Below are 17,819 nucleotides of genomic sequence, written 5' to 3'. Positions count from 1 at the left end.
ATTTAAAGGGAAAGAGTTGACCAGAAACTAGATGAGGAGGTATATGAAGCAGAGATTCAAGCTGAGATCCGTGAACTGCTGGAAGAGCACATGGAAGAATATGCCCTGAAGATGGAAGAGTACCGAGCTTCTCGTCAGCACTGGAAGGCCTGGAGGAAGGCCCAGGTTTGCAAAGCACCACTCAGTCTGGAGTAGGGCTGCCTAGGGAGGGCCTCAGAGGGCAAACCCCTGAGACAGGAAGACCAGATCTCCCACGGACGGGATTGATTGATTGGTTAATATCTGTTATCCAAAAAGCCACCCAGACACCATATCAATAGCACTGTGTATAATCAGTAATGTATATGTCAAATGTGTATTTTCCATGCATGGCCACTTTAAATGGAGGCTGTTAATGCCCCTGCTGGATGCTTTTCAGATGTTGCCTCATTTCAGAAGTCGTGTGTGTGTGTGTGTGTGTGTGTGTGTGTGTGTGTGTGTGTGTGTGTGTGTGTGTGGTGTCTGTGCTTGTCTTCACTTTGGGGGAGAACCGAAGCGCAGGGAAATGCTGATGGAGCCAGGCTCTGGGTGGGAGGCGTCCAGATTTCTCTGTTCTGAGTACCATGCTCCTGAAGGCCAGTCCTGGAGACTGTTTCAAAACCAGGTCACCTCTTACCCCACAGAAGGCCAAAAAGAAAAAGAAGAAGCAAACAGCAGAGGAACACCCTGAAGAGGAGGAGGCTGAGGAGCCCTTTCCTGAGGAAGAGGTCAAGAAGCCCATCCCCCCAGAGCCCACTGACCCAGCTGACATAGAGCAGCAGGTGCGGGAGAGAGTAGCCCACAGCAGGAGGAGGCCAGGGGAGCCCGCACTCATTCCAGAGTTGAGTCTGGCAGGGAATGTGACTCCCAATGACCAGTGTCCCAGGTAAGCACGTTCTAAGCATACATGATATTGGAATGTACAAGGTAAACGTGTTCTGACCATTGATGACACTGGTGCCTACTCACATGTACCCACACACATGAGCACACAGAGAAGTATATGTGTGTGTGTGTGTGTGTGTATATATGTATATATATAATTTATAATGTGGTTATGTAATATATGATCACACTATACCATATGAACAGAGAATCTTGCCCCCTCCCCATACATCAGGATGAGATTGAACTATGTAAAACTGCCCATGTATGCTTACTTTGGAGATTTCCTACGGTTCCCCCATCTTTGCACCCTGCTTATTACTCAAGAACACTCTTCATAGAGCTGTCAGTAAAAAAAAAGAACCCCAACAAGTCAATGCCTGCTCTCCATAGTGGCTTCCTGTACCCATGTCCCCTCAGGCTAGCAGATATACTTAGGTGTCTCTTTGCTTCTGAAAAGCTTTAAGTCAGTTCATGTCTGGATATGTCTAACTTGTGGGAATATAAAATATCAAAACTGATACTCCACTTGATAATGATAAAAGCATTTCTATTAGGGATAATGAAACACTCTGGAGGCATGTAGCAATGACTATTGCACAGGGTTGTACTTAATGGTGCTAAGATGTAGATTTAAAAATAGTTAAAATGGTTGGGCATGGTGGTTCATGCCTGAAATTCCAACACTTGGGAAATAGAAACAGAAGGATCGAGGCCAGCTACATAAACTCTGTCTCAAAAAAAGTTAAAGTAATCAACATTATGTTTTACATATTTAACTGAAATAATATTTAATTGCTATACTACTATTTTTATTTGAATATCCTAGCTTTCTACTTTTGTCAATAGGCTGTAACTGCTATTGGCTAGCACTTTTTGTAGTCTCTGCAAATATATATAATAAGATTAAACACTAATCCTGAAGAATCTGATCTGTTTTTAAACTCCATGTGCTTCAGCTCTCTCGATGTGCCAGAATACACTCCTTTGTAATTTGAACGGTTTTAAAAGTAAGACATGTTTCTTAACACTAAGCACCCACTGAGCAGTCAACTACTCTATGACAACATGGAGGAAAAGCGTAGACCTTAGAGAAAGAGACCTGATTTAACTGCTACTGTATTTCCTGGGTAAAAATCTATCAGCTCAAACACAAGTCATCACTGCTCCTCGCATTTTGAGTTAACTCCTTTTTAGAAAGATTTTGTTGTTGGTTATGTGTCTGTGTGTGTTTGGCACATGTGTGTGGGTGCTGTGGAGGTCAGAAGAGATCATCCGATGAACCCCCTAGATCTGGAATTAAAGGCATTATGATCTGCCTGACCTGGGTGCTGGCAACCAAATTCAGATCCCCTAGAACAGGAACCTCTCTCTTCCCCTTCCTGTCTCTCTACCACTGAGTCTCTCCAGTCCTGAGTTGATTCCATTTAACAAGGAACATGATTTGGTCTTATAGGCAAGCATAGGTCCCATTTAAGAAATTGGAGAGACTGTAGCCCAACAGGGACTGGATTCTTGGTCTGTTCCCCATCCCCTTCCAGTGCTTGTCAATGGCCTCCTCATTAGTTCCATGTCACAATATTTGATTGTAGCAAGCTCCCCAAGATCTGTCACTGTCTGGGTCAAATGGACTGGCAGTAACCAAGAGTTGCCACTGTGTCCCTTTGTCATGGTTGGTGTCCATCCAGTTACAAATGCACGGTGATCCTTAGTAATCAAACACTGACTACAGCTGTGGATGGTCTCACTTTGCAGGGTGGAGGTCTCTAGGAGAGAAGATGTCAGAAGGCGCTCTGTGTACTTAAAGGTGGTCTTCAACAACAAAGAAGTGTCGAGGACTGTTAGCCGGCCTCTAGGAGCAGATTTCCGAGTTCACTTTGGACAGATTTTCAACCTGCAAATATTCAACTGGCCAGAGAGCTTAATGCTTCAGGTACATCTGTTAACTATAATCCCTGCCCCAAGAATTTTGTGGTAGCTGAAATTATAAGATAGTTTTAAATCAGCTATGGGCAAACTGGCTGTTTTCAAGAGGAATGGGTCAACCTCTTGGTAATCAAATATCCCTTTGTAATGTCAGTAAAAACAGATAGGTTACCACTTGAGGTGTCTAAAAAGGCTGGTAGGGAACTACTGGGACCAGAGAGTTCTCTAGCTGATTTGCTGAAGAAATACTTCAATGTGACCATCTACTAGGATGCAGACATACTGCTACCTATCTCTTAGATAAACCTAGATCCCATCATGTTGATAGTACTGAGTATCGCAATGTCCTAATCCCAGGAAACTAGAGTAACTGAGAATCAGGCTGGTCCCAAGCAGGGTATAAGTAAGAAGGTCCCTGCAGCAGACCAGCACAAACACCAACAATGTAGACCAACACCTGAGAGCACGTTCTATTGCCAGCTCTACTGGCTGAGTCTCTTCTCCGGATTTCAGGTCTATGAAACGATTGGTCATAGTGGTGCCACCTTGCTAGCCGAGGTCTTCCTGCCTATCCCTGAGACTACCCTTGTCACGGGCAGGGCCCCCATTGAAGAGGTGGAGTTCAGCAGTAACCAGCATGTGACATTAGACCACGAGGGAGTTGGAAGTGGTAAGAAAGCTAATTGTTTTCAGCAGCCCATGGTTTTCATTGTCATGTCTGAATCTATCATTTTCCACATCACAGACAATTAAAAGTTATCCTCAAATAATTATAAAATTGTTATCGAAAATTCAAAAGAAGCCAGGAATAGTGGCTCATTCCTGTAACCCTAGCACTCAGGAAGCTATGACAGGAGGATGACCATAGTTTAAAGTATAGAATAAAACCCTGTCTCAAGGTGGGGCAGTTAGGGAGAAAAGGGGCACGTAAAATGGTTCAGCAGGTAATGGCACTTTGTGCCAAGACTGAGGGAGTGAGTCTAATCTCTAGGACCCACGTGGTAGAAGGTTTTAGTCCTTAACATGTGTTCATAAGACACATGGTTGTTTGCCAAGTCATTTCTTTATGAAAACACATATGACTACACTACTATAAAGTAGTTTGTAGTATGAATTAAAGAGCTTTAATATTCTCTTTGATCCCTTAATCCCACTCATAATAATCTTTTGTAAAGAAATAATTTGAAATGAAAATGAAGAATTGTGTATAAAAAGATATACCACAGTGACATAAGTGTATAAGGCTAAATAAAGGACACTAATTTTAATCATTATATAGAGATCATTCATTGTTGAGGTTTGGTCTTGCCGTCTACTGTAATGCTACATGTGGGCCCCCAAGACCTGGAGTCTCCATGTAGCCCCAAGGGATACTGCCGAAAGTTATTTCTGATTGGTAAAGATGCCAACAGCCGATAGCTTGGCAAAAGAGACGTATGTGGGGTTTAGGTTTCCCAGGCTTGGGGTCAGAGGAGAACCAAGAGGAGAAGAAGGTAAACAGAGGAAAGAGAAGCCTCCATGGGTCAGGTGGTCCTGAGGGCTGGCCAACTGGAGTTAGGGCAGCCCAGATGAAACTCAGGGTTATCAATAGGAAAATAAATTCTAACAATATAGAAAATAGGTATCTGCCCAGCTCTTGTGCCATTTAAGGCGTATTATAAAATAAAAAGGCTGGGTGTGTCTTTTATCAGAGAACTAAGGGGACAAAGACTGGGTAGGAATACTGGATTGGGATTAAATATCTACAACAATTCATTAACATTCTCTATCCTGATAAAATGTATGATGGACCTTATGGTTTAACTACTTTTTACATGTATCTCTTTCCTTCCTCAGAGACGGTGTTTGTTTGTTTGTTTGTTTGTTTGCTTAGATGGGTTCTCTCTATGTAGCTGTTTCTCTGTCACTTGTCTCCTAGATAATGCTAGATCCCATCATGTCTGTCCTGGAACTTGCTACGTACAAGAGGCTGGCCCAGAACTCAGTGATCCAGCCTGCCTTTGCAAGCCTGGCCAGAAAGTGTTTCTAATCAGGCTTCCTTGGCCACAGCATGAAAATGGCCATACCCCTGCTCCCTACAGCATACATTTTCTCTATATCTTTCCTCATATCTTCTTCCTTGATGCTTATTGCTCAGCAGCATGCTAAGCCTTGATCTCATTTACTAGCACTGTTACATACACTCAAACACAAACATCACAACAGGACTCAGTGTTCTTAAAACGTCATATCAGCTCCTCTCTTTTAATTTGTTTAATTTCTTCACTGCTAAGTTCAGCCTGAATAGGAGCTCATGTAAATGTCTTAAATAAATAGGCAAATACCTGATTTTGAAAAACTTCTTAGAAGAGTGCTGTTATTCTCCCTTATATATAAAAGAGCCAAGGTTCAGAAAATGTAGGTAATGCTTCAAAGTGCTCACAGCTGTGAAGTAGCAGAACCAGGACACCGCACACAATGGTCTCGAGGACAGTACACCATGGAAAGTCTACTCTCAGCTGCCAGAGAGAGCTGGAATCTGCAGATTTACCTGAAAAGATCTAGTGGCTGGCTTGGATCATGTGCTCCATCCCCCCACCCCTACCTACCCCAGGTTCCATCTCTGCCATGGGCACTCTTGCAGGCAGGCCTGGGTTCTCCCCTTTCTAAACACCACCCTGTTGGCCTTGCTACTCCCTTAGGGGTGCCCTTCTCCTTTGAAGCTGATGGCAGCAATCAACTGACTCTAATGACGTCAGGGAAAGTGTCTCACAGTGTGGCATGGGCTGTTGGAGAAAACGGGATTCCTTTAATCCCTCCACTGTCACAGCAGAACATTGGATTTCGAAGGTAACAGGACTAGAACGAACTGTGACTATATTAGAGACATGGGGAGGCTTGGGATGTCATGCTCTTTCCTTTCATTTCTAGTTGCCTGTATTTTAATGGCACTTTTATATTTTTTTCTTAAAATTTACAATACTAATCACCTGATATACACAGGAGGTGTCATTTGGTGTCAGATACACCAAAAAAAATTTTGTTTGTTTAATTGTCTCAGAAACTCTGTGTTCATCTCTCACCTGGTGAATTCAGATGTACACAGCACATGGTTATATATTTCTCTCTCGATAAAAGTTCTTTGAAAGTGACTGACAGATCTTGTTAGATGTGGGGAAAGTTCTGTTCTTGAGCTTTCTTCCCCAACTTCTAGATCTTCAATCCTCCTCCAGAGCAGAAGGAAGAGCCCTGGCCGCCCAGTCTAGATTTGATGGCCACTGTGGGGAAACCTGCATCCTTCTATCAGAGGCTCCCTCTGGCATCTTGGCACAGACAGACTCATTATCAGTCAGTCATCTCACCATTGTAAATAAAAAGATTTATAACCATGCATACAGACACAGAGAGAGGAGGAGGAAGAGGGAAGGGGAGGGGAGTGGAAGAGGGGGAAAGGGGGAGGAGGAGGAAGAGGGAGAGGAGGGAGAGGAGGAGGGGGAGGAGGAGGAGGAGAAGAAGAAGAAGTAGTAGTATAGTAGTAGTAGTAGTATAGTAGTAGTAGTAGTAGTATAGTAGTAGTAGTAGTAGTAGTAGTAGTAGTAGTAGTAGTAGTAGTATAAAAAAATGGTGTATCTCCATCACAGAGAAGATACTTTTCCATATGACTTCAACACATGGAAAATCAAAATGGGTTTGCTTTGTCCTCTTCTTGTCCTGCATATCCCCATACCAACCTGCCACAAATAAGTGCAGTTCTGTGCCAAATCAAGAACCACTTCTGGGGAAGCCTGGCCTTGCCATACAGTCAGGCATTTTCTGATTGTTTCACTGGAGTTTAGTACTAGGGACATTCCCTGGGGCTAAAGCTTTGATTCCTCCTGAAGTAAGGCAGAAATGAACAAGAATGGAAATCCGTGCTGAGCATAAATCTCCTTTGAGTTCTGTGTCCAAAGCTGCTATCCATTGGCCTGAGAGGTGGATCCCTGGACCAGCAGGGCCAGGATGTGGAGGGCACATCACTGCACTGGGCAGAGATGTATCACGGGGTCACATTTGCATGACTTGGATTCCTATCTCCATTGCCTTACAACATGCTTAATAATCAAGTAAAGAAAAATAGCCAGAGTCTCCATAGTAAGCTTCCTCCTATAGAAGGTAATGGCTTCTGGAAGCAGCACTGGGTGTGCTGAGGTCAAGCTGATTGCTTTTTCTATTTGTGTTTTTGTTGTTTTCTCCAGTGCTTTAAAGAGAGCAGATGCCATCTCATCCATTGGCACATCAGGGCTGACGGACATGAAGAAGCTGGCCAAGTGGGCAGCAGAGTCCAAGCTTGACCCCAATGATCCCAACCACGCCCCGTTGATGCAGCTGATCTCGGTAACGTTGCCAGAGACACATAAGCCATCTTTACATCCTGAGATGATGAAAAACCCTACCCTTTGCGTACATTCTCTTTTACAGTTTTCTGTACAGCCGTTGAAGAATTCAAGAGCTGTTGATCACAGTTTAAATTTCAGCTCTGCCACCTCCCAGCTGTGAGACACAGTTGAGCATCACCGTCCTGACCCTGTGCTGCCCTCACAGTAGACCAGAAGGATATGTGCTGATGTGCATAAACTCTTAGATGTGTACACAGTCCACATACAATACATATAATTAGCTTGTTCTGTTACTGTTTCCTGCAGCCTGAGACACCCCTAAAGAAAGGTTCCATTTCTCCACTACACAGAAAGAAAGCCAACTTTAGACTCAGCTGCTCACTCACAGCCGCACTGATAATGACCCAGGTCCCAGAGCACATGCTTTTCCTCTTATCCTTTCAGTACTGATGGGGTATTTTATAAAAGCTCTCTACAACTACATGACCCTAAACACACCTACTTCATCTTTCTTGGAATCAAATACAGTGGGTTTAACTGTCTCAAAACTACCATAAACAAACAAGTGGGTGTTTTGTGGGGTGGCCATACAACACATGCTTGTTCTCATGGCTTATCAGTTGGGAAACTTTCATTTTCATCTAGGTTTCAAGACAAATCATCTTATTTGATCTTTGTTCCTTACAAACTTTCCTTCCAATGTGATGCTGCTTAGCGCAGAGATGATTCATATCAGAAAGACAAGCCAATGCCACCTCAGGTGCCCCATAGTTCATAGAATGCTTTTGAAGTCACGTCTTAGTTACTATCTTGAAATCAACAATAAATAGACTTCTCTATCATGTCCCTTTTTTTTTCACCCAATAATTTTTCCATGGAAAAGCAAAGCACGGAGATTCCCTTCCAATTGGCTTCCCTAGCAGAAGAGCCAGGTCTCCTATGGCCCCAGAGAGCAACTGCCCATTTCTCTGTTCTTCCTAGGAGGAGGTCACAGCTGGGAAAGAACCAGGGAGAAGCTAGCAGTGCCCTCAGAGAGGCATCTAGGAGCTGTCCTTCCTGAGCCCTAGAAGTTGACTGGCCCATGCCCATCTCTGACTCACTCTCAATTACGAAGGCCAGGAGATCCTGTTCAATGAGGAGACCCTGATGACCCTGGGAACTGAATGAAGCCAGCTGACCAGAAGAGTTGATCTACACACAGGAATATAAAAGTCCTAGATATTTTACACATATTCAGTAATCTTATTTCCAGTAAGGCACCTGGCCAAGGCTCTGTAGTGACATGCTTTCCCTTTGTGCTTTGCATATTAACACAAAGCACAGATACCAAAAATGAAACTAACTGTTTTTTTTTTAAATGATTTGAGGTGATTAAAAAAAGAACCACTAAGTACCTACAGCAGCATCTGTTTGCCTCCATTACATTTTAATGTAACTTACCTTTCAAATCTGTCAGTTGGAAACTAGTCGGCATTCCCAGAGCCCAGCGCTGGTAAATTTGGAAAAGGATCTGCACGCCATCTGGAGTTATGCACCATCTTGCTCTTGTAGGTTGCTACCAGTGGTGAATCCTATGTCCCTGACTTCTTCCGTCTGGAGCAGCTGCAGCAGGAATTTAACTTTGTCTCAGAAGAAGAATTAAATAGATCCAAACGGTTCCGACTTCTCCAGCTTAGAAACCAAGAGGTGCCAGAATTCCGGAATTATAAACAAATTCCAGTATATGACCGAGAAATTATGGAAAAGGTATTCCAGGTAAGAAATTGTCCAAAGAGGTGAGTGAAGGATCTGCGGTGGCACTTGGCCTGCTGCTGGGTGTGTACGTGTCAGTGCTTTCAACAATGTTGCTTTCTCTACCACAGCACAATTAGAATTATTACTAATTAGGTTGAAAAATACCTTCTGAGCTAATATGACTAATGATGCCTGCCTTAGTCAAGGATGCGACTCCATTTGAGTAGAGTAAGTCTGTGCTAAGGCCTTTCCAGGACACAGTAGTAAAACATGGGGAGAACAAGATGGGTAGGATTTGAGCAGCCAGGCCAAGAAGGAAGGCGGGGACCAGGTCCAGCATCTCAGGGCAGGAGGGGAATAGAGAGAAGCTCATCAGGGACAGCTCACAGAGACAGCTGAGACCTGTTGGCCCTTGAGGGATGACGAATGCAATGTGTTGGTGGAATGAGCCAGCAAAAAGCAGTCAAGTTTGTGTGTGAGGAGGTGGGTAGAGAGGTTCTAAAAAACATTTTTTATACAGATATATTTAGTTATTTGGTTCTCCCCACTATTGAATTTCCTCAACTATCAACTGCAGTTAATTAGATGAAAACACCTATCCCTCCAGTTTCAGGGGAATCTGATGCCTTCTCCTAAATTAGGTGGGTACTAAGCATACACGTGGTGCACATATGTGCAAGCAAAACACTTATACAAATAAAATAAATCTTAAAATACATGTTTAAGGTAAAAAATAAAAGTACATAGACAGTGCAATACATCTATGCCTCAAGACCACCCAGATGCCAGGGCACTTCTCCATCCATCTAGGCTTCTGGTGTGGTGGTTTCTTTCTCATTTGTACATAGGCTACTCCAGTTGACCACATGATCACTATATCATCCAAGTTAGGATCTATGGACTTTAATCAATGTGAGACAGAGGTGCCCTCCTCCCCCAAGTTAATAAACCTTGAATGACATCTCCAAATCACTCAATCTGTGTTAGAAAGCAGGCAGGCTGGGCATTCAGCTCTGATGGAGAATGTGGTGATCCCGGGGGTACCCACACTGTCTTATCAGTACTTAAAAGGTTAAGTCTGAGTAGATGAAAGCCAAAACAATCTATTGCTGTCCTCCAAGAAGCTGACCCAAGTCACCTGTAGATAGACGCTATGTGATAACAGTTTTCACAGAAGCTTTTCACTATGTTTCTAACCACTTTATTTAAGGCTAATAAGTCAAAACATGCACAGGGCTTGACCAGGCTGCATGGTATACATGTTAGCACCCTGAGTTATGATAACTCCCTCTGCTTCTCCCATGGTGTCTGCTCTTGCCTGTGTGAACATTTTAACTTAAAGACTGTACAGTCATTCCAACCTACTGACTTGGAATCCTGTGTACTGCATATGCACCAAAGGTCCGGAGGAAGGCAGAAGATTTAGAATCATGATTTAAGACTTAAGCCACATGTGATAAATAATTCTGCAACTCCAAGAAAAACATCGGAGAGCACCTTAAAAAGCCTGACATTATGATGTCCTTCCATTTAATTTTAGGACTATGAGAAACGATTACGAGACAGAAATGTAATTGAAACCAAGGACCACCTGGACACGCACAGAGCCACAGTAGCCAAGTACCTTCAGCAAGTAAGAAAACCACTTAAGGACCACTTTACAGGGAGAGCCAGGCTTGTTAGATGGACGTGTCTCTGCTTTTATGAATGCTATGACATCTTATGCAAGCCACGCAGTCTCTCGGGGCTTGTCTCCCACATAAATAACTGGTTGACAACTTCATCTTCATAAAAGTACTTATAAAAATGCTGTGGTAACCACCACGCATTCTTCCTATCCAGATTATCTCTGCTATGACTTATGTACCAAAAATAATCGCTAACTGAGGTCCTTTATTTAAATTAGGAAGTGGATTATTCTGTATAAGTAACAGGCGCTAACCAATTAAAAATTTCACTTGAACTCCCCTGATACATTCTGAGTGGGGGAGAGCCCTAAGAGTTTGTTCTCCAGCAGTGGTTGCACTCACCTTTAATCCCAGCTCTCCAGAGGCAGAGCTCAAGACCAGCTTGGTCTACAGAGTGAGTTCCAGGACAGCTTGGGCTACACAGAGAAACCCTGTCTCAAAACAAAACAAAACAAAACAAAACAAAACAAAACAAAACAAAAACCTAAAAGAGAATTTGTTCTCAATTGTTCATGCTTCAAGACTACTCCTATTTTTTAATATATTGTTGGTGTATTCATTCAACACAATATTACTATCTTATGTTTCAGAAACTTTTCATTCTCCTAAAAATAACAGTGAACAAAATGAAAACAATGCAAACCAACTGGTCCAACTCTGCCCTTGAGGAGTCTACAGTGTAGTGGGTAGGGGCGTGGGGACTAGAGAGTTTACAGCCACACAAGACTGGTGGGGGATGGGGTTAGAGGGAGGACTTGGTAGAATGAAATCACTCAAAAGAAACTGAGCCAAAGGACATTTAAATAACTCGATCATCTTTAGTAATGCTGATTTCTTCTCCCAGGTTAGGGAATCAGTGGTAAATCGCTTCCTAACTGCCAAACACCATTTTCTTCTTACTGATTTGGTAGTAGAAGAAGAAGTCCCCAATATCAGGTAAAAAAAAAAAAAAAACAATCAAACAAAGCTACTGTTATTGCTGCTTGTGTTTGATCTTACCCCATTACATGGAAGATGTGTGTAAGATTCTGTCATTATACTGTGTGCACTAGAAATCTGAGTCAACCTGATTAATGCTGATGATGATGTTAGCCGAGGGATTTATGTAAGGGCAAACATCCTTGGGCCTCCCTGTCATTTTCCAGGAGAGCTCATCCCAGCCTTCTCTACTCTCAGATCCAGCTGGGCAGCCCTTGCCATTTCCCTGTCCATTTAAACGACTCTAAGAGCATCCCCTCCTATACGTCCTCCCGGCCTTTCTAGTCTCCTAATACCAGGCTTTCCCATACCTCTCAGATGGTGGAGGTGGCTGAGATCATATCCTCTGAGGTTCTAGAATCCCAAGGGACAGCCTGGTTCTGCCACAAGGCTGAGGCATGTGCCTGGTGAGACCACACGGAAAAATGGATATTTACATGGAAGTTGGTCACTGGCTTATTTGCTTGATTCCCTGTCAGCCTATTTTTCATATAGTCTCCTTCAGGAGTGGATGCATGGAAATAAAAAATAACTCCCTATAAGGGCAGTCTTAAGGGAGTGTTCATTCTATGACCTCAGTGACCAGGCATCTGGTCTTCCATGTGTAATAGCTTGAGGCTGAATTGATGACTCAGCAGTTAAAAGCACTTAATGCTCTTCCAGGGGACCTAAGTTAGGTTCCCAGCATCCACATTGGGCTTTTCATAGCCACCTGTAACATCTGTTCCCATCTTCTAACCTTCATGGGAACGTGGACCTACCCCCACACAGACACATGAATTAGACACAATTAAAAATAAATATGCAAAGGTCATTTCCTATGCACCCACTTCCTCTCCCTCACCAAACCAAGAAAGAAGACATGGTATTATCCATGGCAGTCCCTTGGAATTCCACCCATGTGCTAAAGGCAGCAGTGGCCACAGGCCAAACCTCTTCCTTTAGCCTAGCAGCTCCTTGAATGATTGCACAGGCATAAAATCCGCAGTTAGAGCAGATGATGATTTTTTCATGCTGTTTCTTTTTCTTTCTTTTCTTTATTTTTTTTCTGCTTTACTTTCTGCATTAAGTTCTGAAGGCTCTGGGTATGTTCTTTCTTTTTTTTTAATTTTAGTTTGTTCTTACCTTTAAATTAAAATGCTTTCATTTCTAAGAGTCTCAGTCAGCTATGTGCTAGTAGGGAGGCTGCTAGCTAAGGAGGCATTGACATCTCACAAGAGCAGTCATCTCAGGGGCAGAAAGCATTGGCTTCAGGGAGGAGATGTGTCATGTCAGGCTCCCAACTTTGGGCTAGGTATGTGTCCCATCAGTGACTAGAACATGGCCCAAGTTTAGACCCTAATTCTCTTCCTATACTAAGCAACTTTCAGCAAATCAAGGCACCTATCAAAGTCTGCTTTCTTTATCTGAAAAGTATGGTAAATATAGTTGTAAAGATTAAAGCTGTTATTGTAAGATTACTAGTACTCCTCAAGATAATACAGAAGACATTTATAAATGGGTACCAATTCTTTGTAAGATGCTAGAGACCAAGTTGGAGCCTCTCCTGGAATTCCCTGGGGATTTGTGAGAGGCACCCGTAGTGCTCAGGCAGCAGCTGCAGGGCTCTCATCCTCAGCTGGTGCATGTCACCTGCAAAGAGGGTTGGGAAAACAGTCTGCTGGGCCAGGCAGGTCATTACTTAGGAGAACACTACAGACAGTACTTGCCTATGTCCTGTGGTGAATGGCACTATCACAAGTCATCTTCTAGGCACATGTTTAGGTCTGCTTTCCTGCTAAGTTCCTCTCATGATTCGGTGACCTTGCTGCTTAAGACTGTGGGCAGTGTGTGTAGCACAGCCTCTCAGTAAAAGGCAGAGAGGATCCCTTTTCTCCCAGCACCCTTCCACCTCCCTCAACTCTGGCATAAACTCTCGTATCCTGGTCACTGCCATCCCAACGCTTACTCATTTCAGGGCATCTAGTAAGTGCAAGACAAGTGCCAGGGTGCTGTGCACCCTTCCTCACCCTCCCGACCACTTCAAGATGCTAGTACTCTCCTTCTACACATGATGAAACAGACTCATAGAGGTGAAATACCTTGTCACAAGGCAAAGAGCAGAGCCACGATTCACACTCAAGTCTGTGTAGCCTCAGACAGTAAGAAGCACTATTCAGGAACTTCCCAAGAAGGCCAGATCATTGTTGGAGTTAGTGAACGAGGTGACTAATGGTGTTCATGCTCAGGGGCAGTGCTCCTTCCAACAGATGCATCTAGCTCTCTGGAGGGAGTGGCAAGACTAGCCTGAGGGTGGGGGAATTGAGCTGCTTGGTAGGAGTCACTGTGAAAGGTGGGGAACACAAGGCATGCTAGAGGGGCTGGTGAATAAGGTAGGGGGTAAGGCAGGGCATGCAGATGGGGTATGGGAGGGGGTTTGGATAGACCTGACTTTGCCTCCATTAATGAGTGACAGCTAGAATTTTAATAAAGCATGCAATAGGATGGCTTCCCTCCCTGCTGGGCTTGGCAGAAGTTTTAGACTCTTCCCACCCTCCTTCAAAGGGAATGTCCAGGGGTCTCTGAGAGACCTTGGAGCATAGTCTAATAACCTAGACCTTCCTTTTCTACTGGATCCTAATGCTGTTCTATAATCATTAGCATTTTGGGCCTAAGCCTTTTCAAGCTGGCAGAACAAAAGCGACCACTGAGGCCCCGGAGGAAAGGTCGGAAGAAGGTGACAGCCCAAAACCTGTCGGATGGAGACATAAAGCTACTGGTGAACATTATCCGGGCTTATGACATCCCTGTAAGGAAGCCTGTGGTGAGGTGAGAACCCTGGGAATAGTTCAGTGTGTAGAATGCAAACCAACCTGGACCTCCTTTAATAGCCTCAGTGCAGTGGGACCTGGACATCCCTGCAGACGCCAGGCCCCTATTGTTTGCAAGAACAACGTAGTCGTAGGCTCAAGAGTGTGTGTGTATGTTGGAAACATCCTGTAGAACCCAAGGACAAGAGGCACAGATGAGCTGCATGATAAACAATAAACCATGGGGATCAAGGTGCTTTTCCTGGGTCCTCCTTGTCTCTTCTGCTTGCCTCTCTCTGTTTGCTTCATCTTTCTTATGAGATGGAAATAGTCCATGGTCAGGCCACCTGTAACAAAGAGTCAGGGCCTAAGAAATGAGCATGTGCTAGACAGGAACATAAGTGTCTGTCCATGGCTCACCTCTGCTACCTGTTCAGAAAAATGGGTGATGACTACCGTGGTCCACCATATTGGTGGCAGTGGGGAGAACATACCTATAGTGGAGTCAGTTCTGATTTCTTAGAGCGATAGAAAGATAAAGAGTTGAAGTTCTTTTGTGGGCTCCCTCGTTAGTGTAATGGAAGAGAGTAGAGCTAGTCCATTCACCATGAACAATACCATTGTCATTTTGTTTAATTCTCACCACTATTACTAGGTCTGTTTTACCAGGTGGAAATCAAGGAAAGATAGTGTGTGTGACCTGGCCCAGGTCATCCAGCACTCTCAGGTTTCAGAGCCAACATAGCTTGCAGAATCTTCTTTCAGATTCTCTAGGTGCTTTCTTTCTCCAACTCCCTGTCCTCTCGTCCCACTATTTTGTCCTATTTTTCTTTTTCCATTTTGTGCATGTATACAAATGTGTGGTGTATGCACACATGTACATATGGCTGCGTGCACTTCTATGCTTGTGTTCAGAGGCCAGAGGAGGTTGTCAGATATCCTGCTCTATCATTGTCTGCCTTAATCATCTGAGATAGGGTTGCCCACTAAACTTGGAACTAGGTTGGTGGCCAAGTAGCCCACCTTTCTCCTACTGTCTCCACCTCCCATAGTGCCAGAGTTACAAGTGCATGCGCAGTCATGCCTAGCATTTTATATGGGCACTGAGATCCAAACTCAGATTCTCATTCGTGCTCTGACTCACCAGCATCTCTTCAGCTCCTGCCTTTTTCTTTACTAATTCTTCATCCTGTTACAGAACGTCTATTGATACAGTGGAAGAGAACCATCATGAGATCGAGTCAGGATTCTGCTGCCCAGAGGGACTGGGGTTCACAAGACTCAGACGCCTTTGAGAGTGGAAGAGAGGGAAAGATATCCTTTCCTCTGCTCTCAGAGAGACACGAAGGCCTGGGAAGGGAAGTTGGGGAAGGCCTTGGTAATTGTGAGGTGCCCTGTCTGGACCAGCATGTACTTAGATGTCAACAAGCTTAAAGTCACGGTAGCTGGCCCCTCTGACAGTTACCAGCACCACACATCTTTAAACTAGCTCAGTAGATGAACGTTTTTTGTCATTTCCTGCTTTCTTCCGGTTTCCCTCCTAGCAAGTTCCAGCAGCCATCAAGATCTTCAAGAACTTTCAGTGAAAAGCAAACTGCTTCTCCTAGCACACACAGCCCACTACACAACGATGACTATCCCCTCAGCCAGGTGAGAGAACAAGGCTGGGTTTTTGCTTTAGATCCTGCTCTGTATGTCTTTAAGAATCACCTTTATACGGGCCTTGGATATTGCTCAGTTGCTGTAGTCCTTGTTTAGCATTCATGAGGCCCTGCATTAGATCCTTGGCATTGAGTAAACTGTCTAAGATCCTGGCACTTGGGAGGTAGAACAAAAGGATCAGAAGTTCCAGGTCAGAAGCTAGAGAGACAGCTCGCAGTTAAGCACATATGACTTCCTTCAGAGGCCCTATCCCCTCCTCAAAACTCACAACCACCTGTAACGACAGTCTCAGGGACATGATGCCCTCTTCTGGCCTCTGCTGGGTACCAGCCATTGTTGCACATGCCTTTAAAGTCCTAGCACTCCAGAGGCAGATCTTGTTTCATGGCCAGCCTGGTCTACAAAAGGAGTTCAAAGCTAGTCAGTGTTACGTGATAAAAATCCTGCCTCCAAATGTTTGGAACAAAAAATAATCTTGGTATAGCACAAAAAAGATAAAACAAACAAACAAAAAACCCACACACAATTTGAAAACAGTTCAGCAAAGCAATAATCCTTTTGCAAAATGGGTGCACCAGAATCCAAAAGAGGCTGGGGAGCACAGAGGCAAGAAATCCACCTGGTCTTTGTACTTACACAGGTGGTGACTGTGTCTTCTTGCCTCTCAGTCTTTCACAATTGGCTAGTTTTGAAAGAATCACAAAGGAAATGTAGGAGAGGGGATGGGGTCCAGTCACAAGAGGATCAAATTCCAGGAATTCAGGGGAAGTGTGGCTTTCTGTAAATACTTGTTTTACCAGATGAGGGAGATTAATGGTTCTTTATGGGAGATGTGTACACACACACATATATACACACATATATTTACATATATATATATATATATATATATACATATACATACAGACAGACACACACACACACTTCAAGGTCATCTTCAGCTTCATAATGAGTTTGGGGCAGCTTGGTCTGATTGAGTGGCAGAAGCCCTAGGGACATAAAAGGAGAAACATGTCTCCTGGAAAAGATGTACAATTTTGTCAAATATCCTTGTGGAAAAGATCTGGGACTCAGCCAGTCTTGGCCAGTGAACCAGGCCTTGGCCAGTTCTGTTTAGTTGTACGTATGTCTTGTTTTCTATTTTAAGCCTGCCCTCACCTCAAGATTCCAAAGAGGGGCTGGAGAGATGGCTCAGCAGTTAATAGCACTGACTGCTCTTCCAGAGGTCCTGAGTTCAATTCCCAGCAACCACATGGGGGCTCACAACCATCTGTAATAATTGGGTCTGATGCCCTCTTCTGGTGTGTTAGATAAAATAACAATAAATCTTAAAAAGATTCCAAAGATGACCTGGGAGGTGGTAACTAAATCTTTCTTTCTTCTTCCCAGTGTGACTACATTGAAGAAATCTCCCTTTTCTTCATTTCACTATTAAAAATTTACCTATAAACTCCTGAACAGGGTCCTGTTTCGTTTTCTTCTGAAAAAATACTACTTAATAAGCATGTACTACTTTGCCTGAGATAGAAAATGTTCACATATTTGATAATCATAGCTCCTTCTGTCAAGAACAAAATGACTTATCAGTACAGATATGGGTTTGCTTTTGACTTTCAGGTCTTAGTCCGGCCCTTTGTAGAGGTCTCTTTTCAAAGAACAATTTGTCACACAACTACAGCTGAAGGTCCAAATCCCAGCTGGAATGAAGAACTTGAACTTCCATTCAGGTAAGTGGAACTCTCCTTCGTAAGGAGCTAGAGTGGCTGAATCAGAACAAAGTGTCA

The 17,819-nt window shown here is 43.7% G+C and overlaps 1 protein-coding gene across 11 annotated transcripts in view; it reads left to right on the top strand.

The window, feature by feature from the left end:
• Nucleotides 1–17,819, top strand: part of Cc2d2a (coiled-coil and C2 domain containing 2A) — an 84,518-nt gene that overhangs the window by 46,285 nt on the left and 20,414 nt on the right. For 9 of the 11 annotated variants that reach the window (XM_063273468.1, XM_063273470.1, XM_063273469.1 and 6 more), the window contains 12 exons: nt 9–165; nt 663–904; nt 2,659–2,836; nt 3,343–3,499; nt 5,511–5,658; nt 7,044–7,182; nt 8,736–8,939; nt 10,459–10,551; nt 11,451–11,542; nt 14,225–14,392; nt 15,918–16,023; nt 17,653–17,762. In XM_063273468.1, coding sequence (XP_063129538.1) covers nt 9–165; nt 663–904; nt 2,659–2,836; nt 3,343–3,499; nt 5,511–5,658; nt 7,044–7,182; nt 8,736–8,939; nt 10,459–10,551; nt 11,451–11,542; nt 14,225–14,392; nt 15,918–16,023; nt 17,653–17,762 — 1,794 coding nt within the window. Of the gene's footprint in view, nt 1–8; nt 166–662; nt 905–2,658; nt 2,837–3,342; nt 3,500–5,510; nt 5,659–7,043; nt 7,183–8,165; nt 8,940–10,458; nt 10,552–11,450; nt 11,543–14,224; nt 14,393–15,571; nt 15,872–15,917; nt 16,024–17,652; nt 17,763–17,819 lie in introns of those variants that run through there. The other 2 variants (XM_063273475.1, XM_039092795.2) reach the window with 2 other exon arrangements.

This window comes from Rattus norvegicus, chromosome 14, assembly GCF_036323735.1.
Source record: "Rattus norvegicus strain BN/NHsdMcwi chromosome 14, GRCr8, whole genome shotgun sequence".
Taxonomy (NCBI): domain Eukaryota; kingdom Metazoa; phylum Chordata; class Mammalia; order Rodentia; family Muridae; genus Rattus; species Rattus norvegicus.
Note: the sequence above shows the minus strand (reverse complement) of the source record. Positions and strands in the feature narration are given on the sequence as shown.